The sequence below is a fragment of the Lagopus leucura genome, unplaced genomic scaffold (assembly GCF_019238085.1).
Source record: "Lagopus leucura isolate 7727_CA_CO unplaced genomic scaffold, USGS_WTPT01 Super-Scaffold_100028, whole genome shotgun sequence".
Classification (NCBI taxonomy): Eukaryota; Metazoa; Chordata; class Aves; order Galliformes; family Phasianidae; genus Lagopus; species Lagopus leucura.
In genome coordinates, this window is record NW_024962279.1 from 2,338,018 (window position 1) to 2,362,051 (window position 24,034).

The 24,034-nt window shown below is 41.7% G+C and overlaps 1 protein-coding gene across 21 annotated transcripts in view; it reads right to left on the reverse strand.

The window, feature by feature from the left end:
* Positions 1-2,272: 2,272 nt before the first annotated feature.
* MAGI1 (membrane associated guanylate kinase, WW and PDZ domain containing 1) overlaps positions 2,273-24,034 on the reverse strand; it is a 291,018-nt gene continuing 269,256 nt past the window's right edge. For 9 of the 21 annotated variants that reach the window (XM_042880908.1, XM_042880905.1, XM_042880902.1 and 6 more), the window contains 7 exons: positions 21,006-21,299; positions 16,752-16,955; positions 11,273-11,363; positions 11,088-11,151; positions 10,139-10,285; positions 8,726-8,864; positions 3,788-5,119 (listed from right to left, as the gene is read on the reverse strand). In XM_042880908.1, coding sequence (XP_042736842.1) covers positions 4,416-5,119; positions 8,726-8,864; positions 10,139-10,285; positions 11,088-11,151; positions 11,273-11,363; positions 16,752-16,955; positions 21,006-21,299 — 1,643 coding nt within the window. In that variant the 3' untranslated portion in view covers positions 3,788-4,415. Of the gene's footprint in view, positions 5,120-6,642; positions 6,732-8,725; positions 8,865-10,138; positions 10,286-11,087; positions 11,152-11,272; positions 11,364-16,751; positions 16,956-21,005; positions 21,300-24,034 lie in introns of all 21 variants that reach the window. The other 12 variants (XM_042880915.1, XM_042880917.1, XM_042880916.1 and 9 more) reach the window with 8 other exon arrangements.

Genomic DNA, 24,034 nt, shown 5'->3' on the forward strand with positions numbered 1-24,034 from the left:
TGTATAGATATAATGTGCTCAGAGCCATACACAATTATGGGTATTTAACTGAAAATTCACACACTATTCTGCAGATCACTTCCTGTACGTTAATATAAATTGTTTGTTTGTTTTAGAAACAATCCTGCAGTTAGCACAACTCCATCCGGGAAGGAGCACGTGTGCAGCCTCTCCCTCCCAGGCCCTGTAAACATCAAGAAACATAATTATTTTAAATATTTTAGAACTGTGTCCACATTTGAACTTTGCATTTTTTAAGCTTTGATGGCCATTTATTATTTAGAAGAGCAATGCAAAGGGTAAATTTCACATCACAGCAACCTGTTTGCTAACTGCTGTTGAGTTTGGGTGAAGACATGGTCCAATGGCTTCTTGTAGGAATTTAGAAGAGGGTGTCCTACAAAGACAGAGCCACTGTGTTCTACAGACTCAAAAGTATCTGGCTGCAAGCTAAAGGCAACAAAAGCAGTATCGGAAAAGAAACACAAATGCCTCAAATTGTGAACAGCAGACTCTGAGTTAGAGTTTCTGTGGCAGATTGTCATAATGTGGTTAATCCCAACCACTGAACTTCTACAGGTGCTAAGCAGCATTGCTTGTGGCAGCATGTATTTTATACTCCTTTCTGTCCTGACACCCATCGATTTTCCATTTGCATTGCATTTTACTGCCTCTTTGTCACGTACTGAGGAAGCAATGCTGATGGATTGGCACCACATCCAACTCAGAAAATGGCATCGTCAGACTCACGCGATTTCAAACAACTGCTGAGTAAACTGAGATTCTAGTTTAGTTCTTACTAATTTTTTTTTAAGAGATGCAATCCCAAAGGCCGAACAAACACACATTTTACAGATGGCAGGTCATAAATGACATCTTTTCCTGGTGCTATTTATGATAGCCAAATAAATGAAGCATATTATGAGCCATTTATAACGTTCTTCGGCAGAACAGTCGGCCAAGAGACAGAGCTGAAAGTGTGTTGCAACAAAAGGTACCAAAGTGAGGAGGAGAGCAGTATCTATATTTACTACTCTGGTGATAAAACAAGAATTGTGCAGCAGATGGATTTAACATGGGATCACTATTAAATAAAACACTGGCTTCAGTGCCAAGAAATGAATATTCAAGGAGGAGGGAAGTGAGTGAAAGTGTAAAAAGGTGAATGGAGCTCAGAAGTTACTTGTAGCTCTAACCACGAAGATAAAAACCCACATAACTCCTCTTGCTGTTAACAGCCCCTTATCTGCAGACACAGATTCCCAAGTTCAGGTATTAATCGACATGTGCACAAATAACAGGACTGAGCACACTGGTGGCACATGATCTCATCACGTAATAGTGGTAAGTAAAGATGATGTTAAACTTAAAAAAAGGGAAATAAAGAAAAACGAACAATATCAATTGGCTGAGCTTTTTCACTTACCACTCCATAAGCTTTTCAGTTCTTTGTCACAAACAAACTCAAATTCATCCTTTTGGCAGCGCTTTAATGGCAGAACACTGCTGGACAAAGCATCAGCCAAGCTGCATTTTTGAAAAAAGTGTTTCTTTTCATTTTTAGAAGTTTTGAATAATGTATTTTACAGTCATAAGTAAAGCTGGAATGAATTAAAGGGAATACAGCTGCACTGTGGAATATGGAGCTGCAATGCTCCTGCTTTAACTCCAGCTCCGAGTGGGTTTGGAAGCAGTAGAAAGAACACAACCACCACTAAAAAATTAAAAGCAATTAAATATTTTCCCCCAACTTTCAGTATTTTCTATATTGAATGTTCCTACAATTTCAGCATTAACAATGCATGATCTTCGTCAGCTTAAGACTGGAAAAAACATAAGACTCATTTGTCAGCTCTCTAGGACCACTTAAACTATGTTACAAGAGAGGGCAAACAGTGGTAGCAGCAGAGGACAAAAATTCAGGAGCCACGTATAACATCACAACGTAATGTTGTAGTGAAAAGGCATCATAAATGAGTCAAACCTAAAACATCTGCGCATTTCCTATAGACCCAAACACACCCTTAGAGACTTAAAGGCTGCACCCCAGGAATAATACTGAACTCTGTTCCACTTAAACCCTCAGCTTCTCCTTATTCTGGGGAAGAACATTTCATATTGGAAAACTGGGAACCTGTGCTTTATAACTTGTCAAATATTACCATGTTTAATGGATGGCCCTTGGAACCTGCAAACCTACTGCTTAAGACAAGGGATGAATAAGTAATATTATGGTGTGGCTCTTCCTTCATCTTATCACTACACTCATATGTATGCTTTGTATGGAAAAGTTTATTTGATAATAAAAATAGCATTCACAGACTTTCTCCTTCTTTGTTGCTACATCATATACATAGTGTCTGTTCCAAGGAAAGAAGCTCATACTGGGTAAGTCCACGACTACTCATCCTAGTGTTATGTATAAACCCAATAAGTCAAATAAAGCTATGAACAATGTAGTATTTATATATGCATAGTGTTTTATAAAAAAGATTGGCCCACATACTGCTTTTTCATCAACACAGAAAAGAGTATCATGTCAATAGCACATTGCAAGAAATGATGATTGAAGAACATAGACTGCATACATGTGCTTAAGAATATATAAGCAGGCCCACCATGAAGAAAGAAATGATATCTGAACCAACAAAAGCTTTAGAATTACTTATATAGTCTCCCATTTTAAAACAGCTTTACATACCTGATTCAGTTTACATTAAAATATATTCCCCTGAATCGATTTGTTCCATTTTCAGAAATATAAACACGTAATCACATTCCTCACAGCTAAATTTTGTCATAAATCCTCTTTTATACAAGAAAAAGGCAACAGTTTTGTGGTTTTTTTTCCAACAGGCTCTATTAATTACAATTTAAACTGTACACACAATGATTGGCCATCTTCTTTCTTGGTTTTGTTTTTACAGTACCATGGCAACAACAGTGATAGACTTGCAATGTTTTTGTGTTCATATGGAAAATGTGAAACAGTATACATGTACACATCAATGCACTGTAAAAAGCAGCAGGTTACTTTAGTGGTCCAACAGTAACGGCAAACATTTTGGCTCAGCTAGGCAGTAATCCATTAAAATCTCAGACCAAAACTACAGCAGACTTACCACACAACTTGCAAATTTAAAAACACAACTTAGAAACTTGCAGGTTTCCCTTTTGCTGCTGTTCTCAGACTCAATTTTACAGCATATAACCAGCATGGGTAGGCTTCTACAACCAGGTTGTCCCACTGATTGCCTCTTTTTGCCTGTGTTTTTCCTTTGATACACCTTTTTATTTCTTTTTTTTTCAGCAAGTGCACTCCTTTTGTTTCAGTAAGGATGAACCAGTAAAATAAAAACTTAAATACGGAGCGAGAAGAAGAGAGTTTGTCTGAATTTGGCAAAATAAGAAGAGCCCACTGGTTTTGCCCGAGCAGAAGGAACACACCTGCTCCAAGGGAGGGCTCCCCACCGCATCGCCTTCCTGGGATCCCACTCCCTTCCCTTGCTCCAAAGCAGACACGCAATACCATGCACGTTCGGGTTGCTGTCCATATACATCTAGAAGATGAAGAGGGCTGCGGTGGCTGCCTTAATGAAATATCGTTAAGTGTTGCTGAGGCTAATGAAAGATCAACAGTCTACGTTAGTGTGTGACACAGGCATGGTGGTTACCAGTCTTTCTGCCTTTGCGCATCCTGTAGAGGGGGCCTGAAAGTATAAACTGTTCATGGAACAAACTAAAAATTCCTTATCGCAAATCACCTTGTGCTGTGTGGTTTTTTTTTTTTTTTTTTTTTTTTTTTAATTATTATTTATTATTATTTATTATTATAAATATCCTTCATTGAAACAGTAGTCTCTTCAAACAGTTCTTGCAATTTTAGGAACATTTTGTCTCTTTCTTTTTAATTCCTTCAGCAGGAGCGCTCCATTCCTACTGAGATGAACAATTTTCTTCCTTCCCCACCCCCAAACCTTAAAAAATATTCTACATACAGTGTAGCAGTGAGTCACTAGAGAACAGTCTGGATCAAATTATTCCAACTTGGTCATAAAATCCTTTACCTATGTTATATTACTGGCTACCCCCATTTACTATACTGGGGAGGGGGGAAAGTAGCCCGATAAAGGAATTACTCTTAAGAAATCTACAAAGAATGTAGAAACAAAACTTTATAATCCTTTAGGACCAACATTTGGCAAGTAATTAAAAAAAAAAAAAAAAAAAAAATAAATTAAAAAATATTTTTTTTAATTTTATACATCAGGCACAACACTTTTTTTTAAAATGTTTTTTTTTCATTATAAGATTTCATCTGCATAAAAGGTTTGTAGAACCAGCGGGTGCCTCCTCGCCTCGCGGAGCCCGGGTGGTTCCAGCTCCCGTGGCATGGGGAAGGCGGCGGGGACCCCTCAGATGCTGAGGTCGGTGCTGCACTCCTTGTAGGGCCGCCTGCGCTGCTCGGTTGGGTGCCGGCGGCTCGCCTCCTGCTTCCAGCTGGCATCTTCCCTCTGCCTGTGGCCGGCCCGCTCTTCCCTGAGCCGCCGCTCGGGTGACCGCTCTCTCCTCCGGTCGGATGATTTGGCTCGCCTGTCCAGGGAGTTCTCCCTTCTCCTCTCCGGCGACCTCCTTGGCTCTGTGAGTCTCTCCAGTGAGCGCCGGCGCCGGCCGGGTGACCGCTCCCTGCGTCTCTCTGGGGAGAGGTCTCTCCTCCTCTCGTGCCGCTCCCGTCTCTCCAGGGTGTTGTCGGCGCTCCTCGTCCCTTCCCTGCGCTGCTTTTCGGGTGACCTCCTCTTCTGCCCGTTCACCGCCGCCCTCTCTGGCTGCCTCTCGCGTCTCCTCTCCGGTGACCGCTCCGTCCTCCTGCCTGGCACGGTGTCGTTGGCTTTACAAGTCCCGTTCCAAGTGTGGTGTTCGTTGGGATGTCTGCTAACTTCTCTGCTGCCTTTTAGGTCTCTAACGTAAGTCCGCCTGTCCCCATGTTGTGATGATTTGTGAAGGTCTGGTGGATAACTGGACTCCAATGATGGGTGCTGCCGTCGGTCGGATGGCGTGGGTTTCATTTCCGATACATTTTGTGAACCTGTGGCGGGACTGTTCCTGTCACTGCTGGGGTCTGAAAGAAAATAACAGCAAAGCGTTTGGTACCACGGCCTTCCGCAGCGCCGTGACACCACTTAGCACTCTTCAGACTTCATTAGTGACAAAAACAAACAAATGTTAAAGCAGTCAGCGAGGGCTAACCAAAGCTTTCGTTAATTTAACTGCGAACAACGGAGTTACAGGTTAGTACTGGTGCTGCTCTGTTCTATGCTGTGCTTTGGTCCAGGCCGATAGCATCATTATGCTCTTCTCGTCATGGGGCATTTTACATTTCCCCCATCCACTTATGCTACTTTCACTCCAGTGAGGATAAAAAAAAAGGTACTTTGGGTTATTGGATTTTTTTGTGATAGTTTCCAATAAAGAGGGGCCTAAGGGCATAATTTTTTTTTTTCTTTTATGGCTTTTGAAAGCCTTGCCTTCCTGTTGTGGAAGGCCTTGTTTCAAACAGCAGAAAAAAGTGCGGAAAACAGAATTGATCATTATGTTCTGACCTTGCAAAAGAACATTTTGAAGGTTGAGAATTAGACTGTAATCGTGCAATTTCCATTTTAAGACATTACTTAATCTTACTTAATTCTGCCACGTTATGAGAAGTCCTAGGGTAGATTTTGGTTTTGCCACAATGATTCAACAGATGATGACAGAAGGTATGGTTTTTTCGTATCAAAGCAATGGAAAGGTATTATAATATGTAGAATGGCTTTGATTAACACCTAATCTCCAGCTCATTATTTTCATGTAAAATCCAGCTGAGCTACCTCTGTAACCCAAACTGCAAAGCTGAATAAAACCCCAGAACTGAGCCCGCAGCCCTGCCCTCCAGCTTAGCCTCAATCACTCACGTCATTTGGAACGATGTTTATGAATGATTCATTACAGACGTGGCAATCATTGAAGTAGCCATGCTGACTTAATGTGGGTGCTGCTTTTATTTGTTACTGTTTTTTTTTTTGTTTTTTTTTTTAAGCAATTTCTGTGGGGCAGCTCGGCCACTGCTGCTACACTTCCTTCAGCCCACACTGACCTTGAGGTGGGCTGTCCCAATGGCAATGACTAAACCCTTTGCAGCCATGTATGGGGACAGATTTCTTTTTTTCTAATTTTCTCCCTTTAGTATTCCCTCCCCCATGACAAACACTATGCATACTGCTTGCTCCTGCCACCACAGTGTTTCCCACCTGCTGACATCTCCATTCCTTAGCCTGGGAGGGTCGGTGTGGGCATGGACCGTTATTTTGGTGATTTCCAAGTGAAACTCTTATTGCGACTCACGTGTGTGCATTTTTGCTCATTAGTTTTCCCAGGCAGGACCATACCTCTTTTCCATAGCTGTAAGCATGTGGCTTGCAGCAACCTGGCTATCACACATGGTACAAGTGAGGCTTAAAGGTGTTCAGTGGTGTACTTACAATTCAGGGGACGCAGGGTGCTCGGAATGAATTGCTGTACATATAGAATATAGCGAAGCGGAAAGCAATGTGAGGGAATTAGGCCACAGCACAAAAACACCTAATATTGATTTTAGCTACAAACCGTAGTTTGATTATGGCCCATAAGGTAGAAGCAAGACTCCCCGAGCTTGTCATTTCTCATACATGCAGCGATATTAGGAGGTATCATCGCTGAGGAAGGAAGAGCCCAGCACCAAGAAAAGTAAGAGAAAGAGAAAGAGAAAAGTAGAAAATTTAGATTCCCTATATTAAAGGTGAAAGAAAGAAAAATCTTCATATTTTATCTTAGAATAAAGAAAGTTTATTTTTCCAGTCAGATTGTCTAGGCTTCACCCAAATATAAGGCTGCAAAGACAGCGGTTGTTATTATTGTGACATAAAGAGACATCTAAGAGGTGATTCGATAACCCAGACAACGAGAGCATCCATTCTAAAAGACAGCTGGAACAGCGACACAGAATGTCATAGAAAAAACATTAACAATCAAACAACGACGAAAAATAAAGTCCACCAGAGACCACAACATTAAAAATAAGTACAAAACTCATTACAAAAATATACAGCCTCATAGAGAAGCACGTTCCAATCAAGTCAGAAAAATATTGGAACTTAACATTATTAGAGGAACCATTTGTGACTGCAGCGAACAGAACAAAGAGAGGAAGGAGTCCCAAATGTTACAAGGATATTCTTTACAGTAAGTAGTGCAGCCCCTGTATATTAAATCCTTGCATGGAGAATGAACGTTTAGTGGTTTAGCATTAGCCAAAAGAAAACTGGTGTTGGATTTTCATCCTCAGTGCAACAGACATACGCTTTGAGATGTGAAGCACTTAATTTACAGGGTATTGATGCAGTCTAGCATATGATACAGTACTGTACATCCAAAGGAGTATAGGAAAAGACAAAAGTAGAAAGAACATTACAGAATTTCAGTGCCATCATTGAACCTTCTGGTGTGCTATTTATATTACAGAAGTATAAGCCCACAACTTCCCTTTTGTATTGTTAAATACTTCAATTGTTGGTTGGTCATACTCTGAATCTGTCATTTTAAGTTAAGTAGTGAACAGAGTGAGCAGAAACTCTCAAACCTTGTACAGTAAATGAAAAGAAAATCTAGTTCATAAATTGTGCAGAATGATTTTGGTTTTGATACTAGAACATGGAGCGAATGATAAACACATATCTTACTGACACAGAAAGAACCCAAATAAGGGGAGAAAAATGTAAAGGACATCCCTTCAATCATCAGTTTCCTTAGAAACCTCAAAGACCTTTGGTTGGGAGTAGCCCTCCATCGAGGGCACAATATATGACAATTATCTCAAATAAATAAGACATAATTGTAATATTAAATAGTGTGCTATGTTAAGCCACCCAGCAATCCAACCTCCAGGGGAAGAAAAGGAATTCTAATGCAATTCTTAGTGAGAAACAAGGGCTGAATGTTCCCCCACCACAGAGACAAGAGCACCTTTTCATAACTTCCACGCCTTTTCAGACCTTATGAATTAACAAGTTGAAACCAGCAGACTGTTTACAGGGGGAAAAAAGGGCTCAGGAGGCCAAATCAATATATTTTTTGCAGTAAAGCTTTTTTTTTTTCTTTTCCTTTTTTCCTTAAATAACTTTATAAATATTTACATAAATATTAAGGGAAGGCAAAATCCCGTAAGCCATCTTGGCATTCGTGTCTATGAATACAGACAGGAACTAAGAGAAAATCCTAACCAAAAAATAAATAAATAATCACTGCTTCAGAATAACAACTCAGCATCCCAGTTTTTGCATTGATTAGAAGTAGAGACCTATTTGAACAACATTTCAGCCGCTGAGAAACAGTTTGGCACAGTTCAATGACATTCCTTGTTTGGCTGGACAAGACAATAAGGTTTTGTTTTGTTTTGTTTTCCTCTCTGATCACCAAAAAATACTGCTATGATGATCTTGCCTTACACTGCGCCCCAAGTCCATGGAAGCAAGCAAAGGATGAAATGTGTAGAAAATTCAGTACAAGCGAGGCAATTAACCATATGTTGCAAAGGTTGGTAAGACACTGGTGAGAAAGGAAAATAAAAAAGAATTCCTGCTTCAGATCTTGAGATAAATCATTCATGGAGTGATGCCAGGGAAGAAAGGAATGTTTTCATAGTTTGACCCACCATATTCTGGGACAGAGCCATCTCCACGTTTCAGAAACAGGCGGACCCTGCGGCCACCATTTTTAATCAGTTCGATGGCCCGAGCATGCTTCATGTTCTTGGTAGTTTCCCCATTGATCTCTAGAATTTCATCACCAATCTGTCAAAGCAATAAAACAGAAGAGCCTGAGATTAGAAAAAAGCCCTGAAGAGGGCCCCCACCAGCACAGTGCACAGAAGACAATGGCCACAGCAAACGGATAGGACAAAATATGCACCGGTTAGGACTACACATGCCTGACTCCTTCCAGTGACATCTACTGCTATGGCTGTGAGTCCATTGAAAACAGCGCAGGGGATCTGGGAGACATGAAGAAGACAGGGACAGCCTGAGGTGTCAAATTATTTCACTGCCGTTCTGCAAAAACACCCTGCATTGTTGTATTGCTTAGTAACTAGGCCTATGCTAGAACTGTTCTTATCTTCTTGACTATTTCCGAGGTTTTGGTCAAACTGCTTACTTGTTTTATAACCTGCTTTAACAAAGATGTTCAAGTAGTTTTTTCAGGTTCGTTTCTCACTTGGATATAAATACCTGCTATGAACGAGCAAATCTCCTCTTATATACATAAGCATTTATCAAGATAGAACAACAGGGCTTGGAAGAATTTGTCAAAGCATTGGCTTCCACAGGGCACAGTGATACTTTATTTTCATCAGCAAAATTTTTGGACTTATAGATCTAGCTTTAGCAAAAGGATTTTGAAAATGCCCTTCATGTAATTTGTCTGGAGGAGACAGACATACTTTGAAGTTATGACACGTTCTCTATTAGAGGAGCAAGGAATACATAAAACTTGGTAATTTCCTTTCTGTAGGCATTTTGTAACCATGACTTTATGTAACTATAACTATAATGTTTATGATCTAGACGATATGCAAAGAAACAGATAATACTAATTAAAACTATACCATACTCTTTCAATCCAACAGTCAATAAATATGAATGGTCCTTCACTGCTCTATCCCCAGTAGAGACGAGGATCAGGCAGGACAGCCTAATTCTCTACACATCTCCAGCTTTAAAGAAATCACAAAATCAAAGTCAAAAATTGGGACTTATATTTTCACTGCTTCCCATGCCTTTGTTAGCTTTCAAGGTCTGTTTAAGTATTAGAATTTGGAAATATGGGTTGCAACAAGGACGGGGTGAAAGTTTTCCAATGTGTACACGCTTTTGGAGATTATATATACAATCTCTAAATACTCTTTATATAGAGAGTGCCAGAAGCCAGTGACAGCAGTAAGTAGAAACTACCGCTCCTTTCAGTTGACATTTAATTTTCCCATTAGCTAGCACAGCAGAAGATGTGTCTGTAGGGGAGAGGCAGGCAAGTCAGCTCGCTGCAGCGTGCTTTTAAAATCTGTGCATACCCTCATCTTCCCACATCTCTCAGCTGGCCCATCCTCAGCTAGCCGCAGCACATACAGATCCATATTATACTCCCGGCCGCCTCGCAGGCTGAAGCCAAACCCTTTGGCTCCTCTTTCCAGCTCAACAGTGTAAAAATCTTGGTCCTGCTGGAGAGAAGACGACACGTGTGCAATTGAACAGAAAGTTAGATGCGTCTCTAGTTCTCATTTTGAAATTATTCAGCCAATGAATGTTATTATTTCTGTTACTCATCGTTGAAATCTTTCACACCACATGAGGATATTCTTTGTAAAGGGCCGTGAAGACAACCCTGCTCCCAGAGCCAGGCTCTAATTAGCTGGTAACTGGGATGAGTCTACACCACAGTGCTGTCTTCTCTGTTTTGTTACCACCTCTCCTATTCTTTTGTTAGATCAGAAGTAAATGCATTGTTTTTCTGTATAGCACAATGCTGTTGGCATAGGGATGTTCTGAAGTCCCTGATGGAAGAGGTTACTTCTGGGATGGCCAGTGGCAAGGAAAGATAACAGTAGAATAATCTCTTTAATAAGGCACAGTCTGCAAAACCTGGAGCACTTCAGGAACAGCTCCTTATTAAGTTTTGCTCTTCTTTGTTCCCTGATTTTATCATTTGCACACAGAGTGCTTTGTGGAGAGCCCCCTTAAAACATACACTTCCATAAACAAACACATCAATCACTACTGCCATAAAAACGTTTAACTTTTTCTTAAAGTCTGAGTGAGAATGTTTTGGAAACATTTGCCAGCTGAAACAAAAGCAACACCTATTAAGAAACTAATCAACAAATCCCTCTTTCTCCAGCAAGCAGACTGAGAGAGAACAGCCTCCTAGTACGGATTTTCAAGGGAAACATTTGAGCACAGCCCTTAAGCAGACTGGAAGCAATAGTCTGTGGTAAACAAAGCAATTAGAAAAGCGTTCCTTACCTGTGCTGCTTGGGGTGGTTTGAAATCAAACTGGGATTCCTGCTTTGGTTTTGTGTTATTCCTGCTGCAGTGCATGAGAGAAAGAGGGAGAGAGGAAAAAGACAGCTCATGGGATGTGAAGATGATCAAGGAGTAACCAAACAGAGAGCAGGGCATCACGCTCTCCTCAAGGAAAACAATCTGACCTGGTCTCCTGTGGTATTTGCTGAGGAGTATGTGTGGTTGTAATTGTAGCAATTTTTTCTGCATTGGTCAATAAAGTAGCATTGGAGGATTCTGCAAAACAAATTTTTTTTTCATTATGGAGGAACACCATCGGTTGCTCACTGAAAAGAAGTTTTGCAAAGTCATTTCACTGGAAAGCATCAGTATGTTGGCTTTAAAGAACTTGGAACCAGCTTAAATTTCTTAAATCTCAACATTAGCAGGATAAAGACTACGATATGTCATAGGAATTACGTATATGAAACTGTACAGCACCTCAATTGCAGGGAAATACTGGCCTTTGTTTGTGCTGTATCTCTTATAGAATCATAGAATGCTTTGGGTTGGAAAAGATTTTAAAGCCCACCTAGATCTGACCCCCCTCATGTGGGCAGGGACGCCTTCCACTAGATCAGGATGCCCACAGCTCTATCCTCATGGGTCTGCCTTTTCTGGTATCTGTTATCAGATGTACAAAACCACTTTCTAATCTGTTTTTCTTTGTGAGATAAAAAAACTTCTAAGCGCTCCTAACCAGCTAAGAAACATTGTCACATCACTGCTGTTGTTGCAGCCTATGCTCTTGACAATGTCAAGGCTTTAGTGAAAACATCATACTGAGCTCCATCACTGAATCACTTCACTTGAAAAGAATGAGTGTACCAGAAGCTACCACAGCCACCCACTGCAGATAGCGTTAAGCAGAGAGTAAAATATTTCTACGTATTTTTATATCATATATATAGTATATTTATATAATAAATATACTATATAATTTTTTTTTTTTCCACCAACGAAGCTTTTTCAGTAAACAAATGCATCACTATTATCATCAATCTAAAGGGAATCCACTCAACTGGATGAAAAAAAAAGGCAATCTGGATTGGAGATCTCTCTGATTGTCAGACATACTCAGAACAAAGGCTGAATCGTGTAGGAAGGATTGAAGAAAGTTTTGTCTTTATATAATGACATGCAGTCCGATCATTAAAGTCTCCAAATATGGAAGGTTGGCTGGATTAATTTTATAGTAGCAATAACTATTCCATGTATTATAAGCTTATCAGTACTTCCTCCACCACCAACTGCAATCTTCGGTAAGATTGAGATATGGCTTTTATCTAACACCTCACAAGGTGATATCAAATATGACTAAACCCCCAAATTACTGAAATATGTCTTTGTAATACAACACACTGCTGCCTGCCTGAGCACTCAAAGCTGCACGCAGGGACGCAGAACTGCCTGCATCAGACACGTCAACTGCTGTGGGCACAGTTTACAAAACGGCTCACCAAGAGAACACAGAGAAGGGGATTAACCTCAGAACTCAATCTACACTGCAGTGAAGGACTCTCAGCCCAACATCAGTTTGCACAAAAGCTGTATTTCTCCACGCAAAGCTAGGGGTACTTCTGAGAGGTTTCCTCACTCTTGCTTCACAGAACAAGGAAGGAAGTTGATGCAGAAGGGACCACCTAGCTGTCCCTGCCTGGTAAAACGGTTCTCTTGCTATTTTGGACCTTTATCATAGGCTTCAAAAAAAAAAAAAAAAAAAAAGCATAAACTTAGAACTCCTTTCAAACTCTCTCTAAAATGAAGGTCATGCAAATGCCATTAGTCAAAGATCTGGAATACACGCATATCAAACTCAATGCACATTCCATAAAATGTATCGATCCTGAACTGAAATTAGTACTGACAGTTTCAAACTTTGAATTGTTCTGGTGTGCCTGCAGGTGAGCAAATCCTAACAACACCCTCCTGGTCACACAGGAGTTTGAATTCAGAAGAAGAGCCCATGGTCCATACATAACCATTCAAGAGCCGAATGACCTCGGACAACGATGGGCTTTGGTACTGGGAAACCACTGTCAGTAGAAACACCCAACACATTGGGCATGGCATTCCCAGTCAGACTCACAACTCCTCTGCTGAACAGTTCTGCATAAAGGACATCCACCCCCACCACGTGCCTAAACACACTGTGTCTAGCAGAGGGGACAACTGATTGCAAAACAGTGATCAGTATTTTTGAAGAGCAGAATCTAAGCTGAATGCAGAATCACTGGCTAAAAAGATGTATTTTGTTTCTTTAATGAATTTCTCCAGTTCCAGTGCCTCCTATAAAAGAGCTACAGCAGACAACAGCAACAAAAACCAGGAGGAAATAGCTGGCTCTCCAGTATAAAATTACAATATCTTCTGTTCTGCCCTTGTTTGCCTCATAAGCTCTTGGCATCCAATAATTCACTTCACTGACTATGAGAAAAGCCCCCATTATTAAACAGAGTCCAGATAGAATAAGAATTTGCAGAAATGGGAATTTTCTTTGCCTAACTCAAGGAAAAGTGGCGGTCATGGGTGTACTTGGTCCTGGGAACCTATTTTATTTCATGGATTTACTTCAGTCATGGAGAAACCTAGAAGAGCTGAAGGTTTTTTCCACAGCCAGTTCATGTCAAGAGAAACTCAGGAAAAGGAAAAGAGGAAAAAAAAAGAACTGTTCAAACAGATGGGTTCAATGAGAGTACAGCTCCTTTGCCTGCAGCAGTGTGCCCAAGTCAATGTGCCCAAGCCCTTAGCATACAGAGTCCTAACATCTTCCAGAACAGAGCTGGCCTGCTTTCAGTGGCTCAGAGAGCAAGAGGCTCTGCATGGCTTGTGTGAGAAGTCCCCATGTCCCTATTAAACTCTTGGATTCTACAAAATAATTCCATGTATTTTGTAAAGTTTCCCTGTTGCTCAAATCTGTCTCCAACACCAGAAGGTCCTGAAACACACTTAAGTGCATTGTATTCACTCAGAACAAAACCTCTGGAATCCTCCACAAATATTTGGAGATGAGATGAAGATGGGCTTCAAAGAAAAAAGCAACATTCCTACCCGTTAGTAGCTGACTAAGTAGACCGAGTTGAGCAACACCACATCTTTGGTACAGATGTATCTTCACACCAATTGTACTGTGCCTGTTTTTGGCCCACCCTATCCCACGAGGCAGCTTTTGTGCATCATTTTTGCTAGTGTTTTAGATGCAGGTTCAGGACACATGCCAGCCACCATGCAAAATTGAAACAGAACACAAATACAGGAAAACCTATCTCTATCATAATTACAACAGCACATTCCAAATCCTACACATTTCAATGATCTCCTTGCCCTGTTCTGCCCTAGAACACCCAGCCACCAATTTAAGATTGGCATTTTTTAGCTAATTAACCCCTTGCATCCTGCTAAACCACTGCAATATCATTGCAAATACACTCCTGTGGTGGTCCATTACAGTGAGTTGGTGCAAGACTAATATGCAGCAGAAACTTTTGGTGGTTTTAATGATGTTAGAAGAGATTAGCAATGTGAGTTTATTTTGAGTCTTGTGATGAGTTTTAGTTCCACCCTTATTTGAGAAGCACAGCTTCCAATTTACTTTTATCTTTCCCCAATGAAGTACACTACCAGAATGTTTAGATTTGCCAGAAAGCACCCCAAAGTCAGAAGGCAACAAAAAGAAAACAGCATTGAGACTGATTCCTTAAATTTCATGGGTTTTGAGCAAACCTCTCACCATGTTTCCAAGTGTTTGTCCTTACTGGCTTCCGGAAATTAAAAGCAGACAGAGCTGGCAATCTGACTTTAGATTTCCAGAGCACAGCAAACAAAAAGGCTCAAAGCCTGCTTTGCTGAGAGAGAAAAGAGTTGGCTTCTTCTCTCAATTATAGCTCTCCTTCTGTAGGAATGCCTGATGTCAGTCAAGCTGCAGAGGTCTCTTCAAACATAAGCAATTTAGGAAGGTATTCTGTACACTCATTTGCATGAACAAGGCTGAGTGCTCACACCAGGATGCTGTGTACCTCTTAAAAAATCCAAACGGGTCATAAATTGTTCATTTCAAAAATTCAATTTCCTGGACTTTGATCAGATATCAAAATAAAGGTAATGAACAATTCTTTCCCTGGTTTACCTTCCCAAACTGGCACACAAAGGACAGCTCAGCCTTTAGCCTGATTCACAGCCATTTTGTTATTCATGAATACTCATTTAACTGGAAGTAGAACAGGATCACATACCGTTTGACCTGGTAGCTGCTAGACAGTTGGAGAATAAAGCCTTCATGCAAAACAGATCATACTAAATAGAAATGATTTATAAGGAGATCACTTCTGGTCCTGGCCAGCTTTTGCCCTATAACTAAACACAGCACCATAATTTTGTATGGGGTAACTAAATCCATGTTTCAGATTACTACAGGAAATCATATCATTTAACTTCTTCATTCTGCACTACAGACACTGGTTCAGTTCACAGCTTCCCTCTGCTTCCTTGGAAGCATTAAGTGCAGTAGTGCTGGTCCACATACAGATTAACAGCAAAATGTTTCCTGTCAGGCTGCAGAATGAAAAGGTCTCTTTCCAGTAGTTTTCATTGTGAGGGGGACATCTTCACTTCACTTACAGCTTTACAGCCTTTCTTTCAAACCTAATTGCACTTTTCCTTCGTTTAACTGAATGCAAGGAATGTACTGTACAGAAATGCTCATTATTTCTGTGTCTGAGCCAGCAAATCCTATATCCACAGACTCAGCTTAAAGAAAAAAGAGCAGTGTGAAAGAGTCTCTAACTGAGTTCTCCCTGTGAGCCTATCCATTGCAGAGCAGGACAAAGAACAAACAAAATTCTTGCCATTCTAGCTATGCTAAATATCTGCTGTATCTATACCTATGTCTGCTCCGTTCCTATTTGCATCACAGCTAGCGATTCATTTCATGAAAATGATACATAACACAGATCTTTACTTTTACTGAACAGCTCAAAGCAGAAATTAGCACCAAGTGTCAGCACGTTATCAGGGATCCTGCACGTTCCCTCACATCAGAAGCAATGAGATCCTTCCTGTCCAGGGGAACTCCTTATCAGCTGCAAAGCATCTCCAGAGCTTCTGCCATTAATAGAGGCATTTCCACATGCACTGAGATTCACTTCAAAGAGCAACTTACGCAGAATAAAAACAAATCTTCTTTTCAAACAGCTTAAAACATGACAAAGTGTTTATCCCTTTCTGTGATCTCTTTAGAGACTGTGGAAAGCTTCAGGGATCCCACATACTGAGCTACTGAGCGTGCAGCGGTTCTCAAATATTCTAAAGCTGTACCATTAACCTAAGAATCAAACCAGAGAGTACCAAGATACGCATCAAATTTAGAGATCGTTTGAAGGAGATACTTGGAGAAACACAATAGAAGGGAATATAATGATTTTTTAAATAGGGAATCACTTCAGCCCTGTTGAGAAAACAGCACTCCTACAGAAAAAAAATAAGCTATGGAACACTCACAACCCCTGGGCTCCAATTCCCCAAGCGGGAGACGAAATCTTTACGATTCTGCAGCTCTGACAGATGAGAAAAGCCCAGGAACAAAGCAACAAAAGGGTCAGAAAAGACAGCAGGGAACAGATACTTTACCATCTCCTGGAATGATGCGCAGAGTAACGGTGTTTCCCGCTTCCTTAATGAGGTTGACGATGTCTGAATGCGACTTGTTGGTGATGGAGCACCCATTGACGGCCAAGATGCGATCGCCTACTTTCAGCTTGCCACAGCGGTCTGCGGGACTCCCTTCAATTATCCGACCTATTTTGTGAGGCATGGCCACACATGCATTTCCCGCTTTTGTATTGGTTTGGGGGTTGTTTGTTTTTTGTTTGTTTTTGGTTTGGTTTGGTTTTAATTGTTTACATACGTGGGAATATGGTGAAGGGGAAAAGGAGAAAAAGGGTTGAAAAGGGAAAGAGAAGGTTAAGGGTTAATTAATTAATGCATCAAGCAAAAGTTATTATAGGATAGCTTTGCTGCCATTGTTCAAAACATTGGCAATCAACTAGTATGAGTGCACAATACTTCTTTTACAAAAAGGTGTCTGTTAATCCCTCCAATCTCCCTCCCCTTTGATTTCTGTGAGCTTTTAGGGACTACAACTGCATTTAGCAGCCCCAGAACAACCCAAATCCTGATTTTATTTTTGTATCAAAAAATTGAAACTGTGCGCTGAAAACAAAACCTTCCTCCTCCAAGATTACATCGGTGTCAGCCTCTCGAGTCTCTCTCTAAATCAACTGCTGTTCAAGCTTCTGCCAATGTTTTGTTCTTTCTCCATTTAGAAAGATTAAATCCTTCTAGCCCTGGGAGGGAGTGTGGCTCCCTTTCCACCATGAAGCCTCAATCTATCAGCACTGGATGGGGAAGCAACACAGAACAGTTTTCTTCCATTGCAACAAAGGTACTACCAGGGAAGGCACAGGACCACTACAGATGGGCCAAGACCGACAAAGGTAACCCATTTGGTGCAGGCATCCCCCTCAGTCCCTGTTAACTCTTCCCCTTCTACAATCCAAGAAGGCATAGGGATGGGAATAAGGGCATTCTGATGTAAACACCTCTAAAACCACAGGCAGAACCACGGAGATGTCTGATACACAGAACAAGAGCACTTTGAGATGAATGTGTTTTGAAAACAAAACTCCCCTCCTCTTCCACACAACTGCTTGGCCCCAGAGACACAGTCTTCCCCAAAATCAGATTTGGGACACAGGAGATACAAAACATAATTCAGATAAACCCACTGAGCTTCCACCTGGCTTCCCTATATGGGCATAAAACCCTTCGGCTTGCAGTGCATGGTGAGAAGGATGAGGTACACAGAGTGAGCATCCAATGCTTCACATATACACGTGGAAGTGTTGGTTCCTGCTTTTTTTTCATACCATGGACTCAGGAGATGATGGGAGATTTTCATCCTTTACTTTTTTAGAATTATGTTTCTGGCTAAGAAACATTAGAAAATGAGATAAACTACACCCAGAAAAGCAGGGAAAAAAATGGAAGGCAAATACAGATACCAAACTCATTGCTACACAATACATTCACCCTCATTTGCACTTTCTCATCTGTGTTGTTATCTTTGATTAGTAGTTTTAGAGATAAACACTGCTGCATGCATGAAATACCAGAAATACCATGAAGAAGAAAAGGAACATGGAGTGAGAGAGAACAAAGTTGGAAAAGTGTGATGAAAACTAGCAGGAAGCATTAATGTTAGTTGCAAATGGCTGGGGGACTTCCTGTTATTGTTGTTTTATTGTTATGTTAGAAAGTTTCCCCTTCTGGTAATATAAAACCCCATTCAGTTTAAAGGCTCTGTTAAAGGCACCTGAAATGAGTTCCTGAAGTAAGGAAGAGTTTCTACTCAACCCAACCTCATGGACATTGATGGCCCAGCCCACACCAAAGTGACCAAGGTGAGTTTTAGAACCAGTTTGGCCCATCTCTACATACTACTTGTGAAAGGAAAAACTACAAAGCAAGTACAGAGCAAGCACCACACAGGAGAGGGAACACATCTCATGCAGAGTATTGGGAAAAAGCTGAATATGCTTGAAAAAATTAAAGGAAAAACAGTCACAGATCAACAGATCTCCATGAGGAGTCCCTGCACAGAAAACTTCCAGTTAGAGAGTATCTTGGGCTAAAACAAACATAACTCTTTACAGCCTCACATTAAGGTTTCTCTGCAGAAAATAGAGCATAGTTTTCATACAGCAAGAGTTACTACTGCATGTTTGCAAATGCTTTGAGAAGTTAAAAGCTTTCTCTCTGTTTTAGACTGAGTTCAGTTTAATGAATATTGCATTGCAATGTTGTGTTCAGGCACCAAAATATCCACTCTGGAAGAGCAGTTTCCAGCAATGAGGACAGCATAAAGGCAGCCTAGCACCTAAGAACTGACAGAGCTCACTAGATGAGGGTCTACACTGGACATTTCACCCTTGCAACCTCTGCTGCTCTGATTGCCCAGATCCTGCATGCCCCAAGAACATTCAAGCTTTAGAGGGAGACTGCAGTGTATTTTTGTCTACAAAACACAGCCCTGCTCTGTGATACAGTGGGAATATGGCCAAGAGCACTTGTTCTGATCTTCAATTCCCCCTCCATCCACAACACACATCACAGACCAACAGGGGGAGAACAGTTTTTTCCCCTATGAAATCAAAGTGGATGCTGCCTCTTGAAAACCACGGGAAGGAAAGTAAGGAGCATTTCAGGATGGTTTCCCCCTTGCAGTGACGTTTCTGCTTTAAAGGAGGCTGACCTGTGCACACCTGCAAAGCCAGCTTATTCGTGCTTTGCAATATATAACTCATTTGTTGGGCAAACAGAATCACACCTCTCTTGCACCAACACCTGACGACAAGCAAAGAATCATGTCATAGAATCACAGAATGGCTTTGGTTGAAAGGGACCTTAAAGATCATCTAGTTCAAATCTTTACCCTGGGCTGTTTGCCCCCTACCAGTTCAGGCTGCCGTTGGCCCCATCCATGGCCTTGAACACCCCTGGTGATGGGGCACAGCTCTGGGCAGTTGTGCCAGGGCCTCATCTCCCTCTGAATAAAGAATTTCTTCCTAACACGTAACCTCAATTTTCCCTCTTTTAGTTTAAAGCCATTCCTCCTTGTCCTATCACTATCAGACCGTGTAAAAAATTGTCCCCCTCCTGCTTGTAAGCTCCTTTGAAGAACTGCAAGGCCACAATAACATCTCCCTGGAGCCTTCTCCAAGCTAAATAAGTCCATCTCCCTCAACCTATCTTCACAGGAGAGATGCTCCAGCCCTCTGATCACCTTTGTGGCCCTCCTCTGGACCTGCTCCAACAGCCCCACATCCTGGTTGTGCTGGGGGCCCAAGGTCTGGACACAGTACTCCAGATGGGGCTCAGAAGGGCAGAGCAGAGGTGGACAACCACCTCCCTCGGCCTCTGCCACCCCTCTGTTGATGCAGTCCAGGGTACTGCTGGCCTTCTGGTCTGCAATTACACACTGCTGGTTCACATGCGGCTTTTTATCTGTGAGGACCCCCAAGTACATCTCTGCAGGGCTGCTCTTAATGAGTTCTTCTCCCAGTCTAGTCCTATCTGGAATGGCCTTGACTCAAGGGCAATACCTTGCTCTTGGCCTTGTTAAACCTCACTAGTGCCTGTCTGACAAGTGCCTGTCTAGAAGAAGAGAGTGGTCAGAACAAAATACAGCCACCCCTGCAAGGGCAGAATGCCATGTGTGATGCTGCATGAGCACAGTATCTCCTGACTTTGAAGAAATGGGTTTGGGAGGAGGAGACAAAGTGGAATGGGTAAGAAGAAATCATGTTTTCTTCTTAAAAAAATAAAAAAATAAAAAAAAATCTCAATTTTATTTCTCACTAGCAAGGACTATTAATTAAAACTTCTCAGCTATCAGCATGCTCATTCTGTAATGAGGATCAGAATAATCCCTGATTGCCAAAAAGAAGTTAATCAGTTGAGGCATTACTGCTTTTAGTGATGGCTTAATTCCACCATCCTTCCACTTGCTCCCTTTCCGCATCAGGAAACAGCACCTTTGATGGGATCCCTGTCTGCTCTTCCAAGAGCGAATCCCAGGAAGGGGTCCAGCCCGCATGGGGAATGGCCACGGGTGGCATTTCTCATTCTGCTTTACGTGACTCAGTGCTGAACAAAACCCAGGAGACAAACACCTACTAAGTCTCAGCCTCTAATTAAACTATTAATTTACACAAATTAGGGCAAGCTCGTGACTTTCAATTAAACATCCTCACTTGCCTCCTTGAACTGCAGCACTACAACCCGCGTCTCGCTCGAGGCGTGGTGCCAAACCCCAAGACTTACCGAACGTCGTCCCCGCCTCCGGCCTGCTCACCGACGACACGATGACGAAACCGAAGCCCTCGTTCTCACCGCGGCGGATTTCCACGTCGTAGGGCTGGACCACGGCGCTCACCACGCCGCTGCCGCCTCCGCCGCCGCTGCCGATGCCGCTGGTGCTGCCGCTGCCAGAGCTGACGGTGTTGAGGGAGTTCTGGCTGCCCTGCGGCGTTCGCTTCTCCTCTGTCAGCGAGGCCGGTTGGTTGCTGCTGTGGTGGGAAGAGGCTGGGGATGGGACTTCGTTTTCTGCCTTGGGGACTGGGGAAGGAAAAAAAACAAGAGTGGCTGAGCAAGCTGTGCTGTTCAGTGCTTGTCTGCTGAGAAAAGGAATTAAAAAAGGACAATACCTGCTTCAATCGACCAATCACAGCCAGAACAACCAGGGGTTCTGTCCTCCATCTCCTTTCCCTAGCACTAGCTCTGTTCAGTGGCAGCACCGACCACATACTCTCCTGTGTATGGCCATGCAGCCAAAGCCTTCCACTGCCATAACCAGATCAATTCAGTGCACGCATGGATGCTCTGTGCCATTTCAGCTTGGATTACATTAAGTCAAAGCTGTCCCTTTAGAAACCATATCCCCACTCCAGTTACATATTATTATAACAAATTATAGAATCATAGAATGATTAAAGTTGGAAAGACCACTAAGATGAACCTGTCCAACTGTCAACACATGCATGACCTTTCTAGATCATGTTCCTCTGCACCACATCTACCCCTTACCTGAACACCTCCAGGGATGGTGTCTCCACTCCCTCCCTGGACAGCCTGTTTCAGTGTATTACCACTCTTTCTGAGAAGAATTTTTTCCTAATATCCAACCTGAACCTCTCCTGGCACAACACATGGCCATTCCCTCTCGTCCTATCACCGTTAGCTGGAAGAAGATATTGACCCCCACCCCATCACAATCTCCTTTCACGCAGCTGTAGAGAGCAATAACGTCTCCCCTGAGCTTCCCCTTCTCCAAACTGAACCATCTCAGTTCCCTCAGACGCTCCCCATAAGACTTGTGCTCCAGACCCTTTATCAGTGCTGTAGCCTTTCTATGTGCACAAGCCATGGGGATACAGAGTCAGAACAAACATGTGTCACTCAACACCTGTTTTTTTTTTTTTTTTTTAGCTGGATAGCACTGACTGTTTTTAATTAACATGATCTTGATACAAATAACTACCACACTATAACAAAATAATTTGTGAACTAAGCTTTTTTGGATGGAAGAACAAGCAATTTTCATCTGTACAGTCTGGCACAGTTGGGGGGAACCTTTAAACATTATTAACATTAACATTAATATTAAACAAGTATTTAACAGCAAGTGAAGTTGGTATTAGTTTAAAATCTAATCAGCTACCACAAGGCTTGAAGAAATCTCAAAAAATCTCTTAGTCCATACTGCTGAAGCCTGGGCCAGCTATACTTACTGTCAGTCTTGACAGATGTTTGTCTAATCTGCTGTTAAATATCTCCCCAGGCAATCTATTGGTTGTAATATCTAACTTGAATCTTCCCTGCTGCAACATAAGGCTATTATTTCTAGTTTTATCTCACAGGCATATGGAGAACATATTATTCTCTCCCTCTTTGCGGCAGCCTCTTATAGTCTCAGGGAGTTTAACACCTCCTCCCCCTTCTCTGCTTTAGGCTAAACAATCCCAATTTGTTCAATATTTCCTTGCAGACCATGTTTTCGAAAGCTTTCCTTATTCTCCCTGGTCCTCTGGACTCGCTCCAGTTGGGTCCTTTCCAACTCAAACATATCTTTCTTGAAGGGCTGGACCATGCTGCAGCTGAGACATCATCTGCTGGGAAAGCAGGAGAGTTCCCCACTGCTTACATTCCAGCACAATGTTGTTCTTTACCTGAGCCAACCCCAGGTAAGAACAGTGGCCCATGACAATTTCCACTTCTGATTACCCAGCCAGTTCTCCACAGTCCAATTCTGCAGCTGAGAGCAGCGTATTGCACCTGTCCCTATGGAATGCCTGACTCCGTTAGCCAGGCTGCTTGTTGTTTCTCCAGTTTGTCTGGTAAATCAAAACTAAGTTGAATATCTTAAAAGCCACAGCAACAACAAAACGGATGCCAAACAAAATCCAAACTGTAAACCCATGATCCAAAGGAAAACAAATTTTAAAATATTCTTGAGAGTACATGATAGCACTTACGTACTCAAAGTATGCACTAAACACACAATATTCTACATATTAAGAATATATTCTACATATTAATATATTCTACATATTATGAGCACATAAACATTCCCCCTATATGGATCTCAGGCCATGGAGTATCCATTTAGGTGAACACTTTTTCTTGTGGAATGTAGATGAGAAGAGCAGCAAGAGGACCAAAATTCAGGAAAGTTATGCTGGAATTTGAAAGCCTGCAAATATAAGGTGAAAAAAGGGATACTGAATAATTTATCCTACAGTAAGTGTCCAGATTTGAAATGATACAGAAATAGCTCTGCACAATCTCCTGAATGAAATAGCAAGGGTTTATATCAGAATCTTTCATGCATCTAAATCTTTCATAATTTCCAGACTGGAAGCTGTAAAAATAGATATAAAATCCATGCACAAAGACAATACCAAAATTCAGCTGCCCTTCTCTTCCTCTCAACCCCCACCTCCTACAGCTTCCCTCTCTTTGTCAGGAATGACATACACTCCTATGATGTAGGCTATTAGAGCAGGGATATAACTCAGCATTTAATCCACAACGGGAAGAATGAAAGAAATAGGAAGTGAACAATTATTTAATATTGTGTGAAAGGCACTCAGCCCTGGGTAAGAATAAATACTTTTATTAGAGGTACTGCTCCAGTCCTGGCCTCCATTGTGGGTCTAATTTTCAACCTGTTGTATTAATATTCTTGAAGCTTGAAGTACATGACTGCCTGCCTTTCTGCATATGCCTGAACTTGAGAACTACGTATTTAACATATGTAACATAAAGGGTACATTGTGACTGAACACTTCTGC